Source organism: Triticum aestivum, chromosome 7D, assembly GCF_018294505.1.
Source record: "Triticum aestivum cultivar Chinese Spring chromosome 7D, IWGSC CS RefSeq v2.1, whole genome shotgun sequence".
NCBI classification, from domain to species: Eukaryota; Viridiplantae; Streptophyta; class Magnoliopsida; order Poales; family Poaceae; genus Triticum; species Triticum aestivum.
The window spans coordinates 610,377,235-610,379,347 of NC_057814.1; the positions used below are offsets into that span (position 1 = coordinate 610,377,235).

The 2,113-nt window shown below is 59.0% G+C and overlaps 1 protein-coding gene across 1 annotated transcript; it reads right to left on the minus strand.

Moving 5' to 3' along the window:
• Positions 1 to 714: 714 nt before the first annotated feature.
• Positions 715 to 1,851, minus strand: LOC123170105 (uncharacterized). The gene has a single exon (XM_044587949.1). The coding sequence runs from the start codon at positions 1,826 to 1,828 to the stop codon at positions 896 to 898; it is 933 nt and encodes a 310-aa protein (XP_044443884.1). The 5' UTR covers positions 1,829 to 1,851; the 3' UTR covers positions 715 to 895.
• Between the last annotated feature and the right edge of the window lie 262 nt (positions 1,852 to 2,113).

The window sequence follows — 2,113 nt, forward strand, 5'->3', positions numbered from 1 at the left end:
GTTCAGTTAGGCAGGGAACAACAACATTGATGTTACGGTAACCGAGGCTATAAGTAGCATTAAAACAAGAACAACATACACATGGCCACGGCCAAGTGAATTCTGTAGATTGTCACGCGTCATCTTGTCCGCAAGGGGATCGCATCTATCTGCGAGCTATGAAACCACCAGCATTTTGAGTTCCCAAAGCTCATCTGATGACCGACACCCAGTTGTTAGGAAGGGAGCACTAAGAGCATCTCCAACAGAAGCGCTATATAAGCGACGCGCGGTATAAAAACTGCTTTGGAGTCTCCAGCAGCCGCACAAAAACTGCGCCCGCTATAACTAATGCAGCGCGCGCATTAAAAAGGCATCGCTCGCAGCATATTTAGTCCGTCCGGTCGCGCGCGCTGCAAACTCTGGGCTGCTGCAGATGGGACCGCTTGATTGGGACTGCTGGACTCGCGCGCGCAGCATATTTTACAGCGCTTGTTAGAGCAAACGTCTTCTAGCGCTCTAAAAAAACTACTTGCACGCTGTAAACCCAATTTTTAGGCGCCGGGCAATGGGCGGCTGTTGGAGATGCTCTAACATCCATGTTAAAGTAACCAAAACTAGACATAGCATACAACAGAGGTACTGCCAGGTGAAATTCTGTAGACGCTACCGAAACCACGGTCACTTTGAACTTGGAAAGCTGATCTGACGAAGACCACATCCAATCTGGGCAAACAAGACAGAGAGCTCAGACAACAGTAGCACAGTAATCGTCCACGAGAGTTCAAGGTTCGAAATCAACTGTTCCCAAAAGCAAACGTCAAAATCACTACACGATCAGCCAAACATTTGCAGCACTGCGCCCCTACATTCCGACGTGAGTACTGCTGGTCTCGTCGTCGACGTCGTAGGAGAATCATGTGCCAGTGGACGCGGACCCGGACGCGGCGTCGTAGTAGTAGTACCCTGTGCTGCCGCTGTAGTAGTAGCCCGACGACGGATCGTACACGTAGTCCCAGCCCACGACGCCGCCGGCTTCCTCCGCCGCCGCCGCCACACTCGAAGCATCAAGCTGCGCTGCAGGCTGTTCAGAATTAGCTGCGTGTCCACTTGACAATTCCGCCGTGGTCTTCGAGCCGGCGCCGACAGTGTCGTCTCCGAACATGTCGACGTAACTGTCACGGGTCACGGCGGCGGTCTGTTGGTCAGCTTCGTCGTCTTCTGGAGCCTCACGCGCCAGGCGGCGACGGCAACGCGCGTGCTCGTAGTCCCAGGCGCCGCGCTCAAAGGCCTCGCGGTCGTCCGTGTACGCGTCGAGGTCGCCGCGCCGCACGAGCTCCGCGGAGGCGTCCATCAGCTCGTCGAACGCGCACCGCGCCGCCTCGTCCATCCCCTTCCCCCCGCCACGTTTATCTCCCTTGAGCCTCCGCAGCGCGCGCGGGGCCGTCTCGCCGGGCTGGAGGAGGCCGGCGATCCGCTTCTTGATGTCGAAGACGGCGCGGGAGCCGACGACGCCCTCGAGGATCCGCTCGTCCTCCTCCTGCCTCTCCAGGGCCTTCCTCGCGCGCTTCGTCATGGCGGAGGGGCCGGGGGACTCGCCGTCGACGTCGGTGGCGCCCAGCCAGGCCTCCTCCTTGGTGCCTCCTCGCGCCGCGTGCTCCCCGAAGCTGTCGCTCTCGTCCTGGAACCCGATGTCGCCGCCGGTGCCTTGCGAGGAGACGCCATCGAGATCGTCATCGTCGAGGAAGTCGTAGGGCGCGGCACCGTAGTAGCGTCGTGCTTCGGCGGCCGCCTCCACATCGTCGTCGCCGTCCCCGGCGGGGCGCTTGGTGCGGCGCGTCGGCTCCATAGTGTTTGGTCGAGAAGAGACCGGGCGGCACACGATTGAGAGGAGCCGTGACCTGAAGAGAGGTTGGATGATATACGTACGTGTTGGTGCACCCATGGGATTCGTTTTGGACTTACCGACGTGGCGAACCAACGCGGCACATCTTTTTTCTTCTCTGAGAGGAATTGGGCCTGATTCGTGCGCCCGTCCGTCTGACTCCCCCATTCGGCCCACTGACGTAGCAATTCAGTCACGCCTCACCGCAAACATTTCTAGCGGCACCCGGGAGCCAATGAGTGGACGACA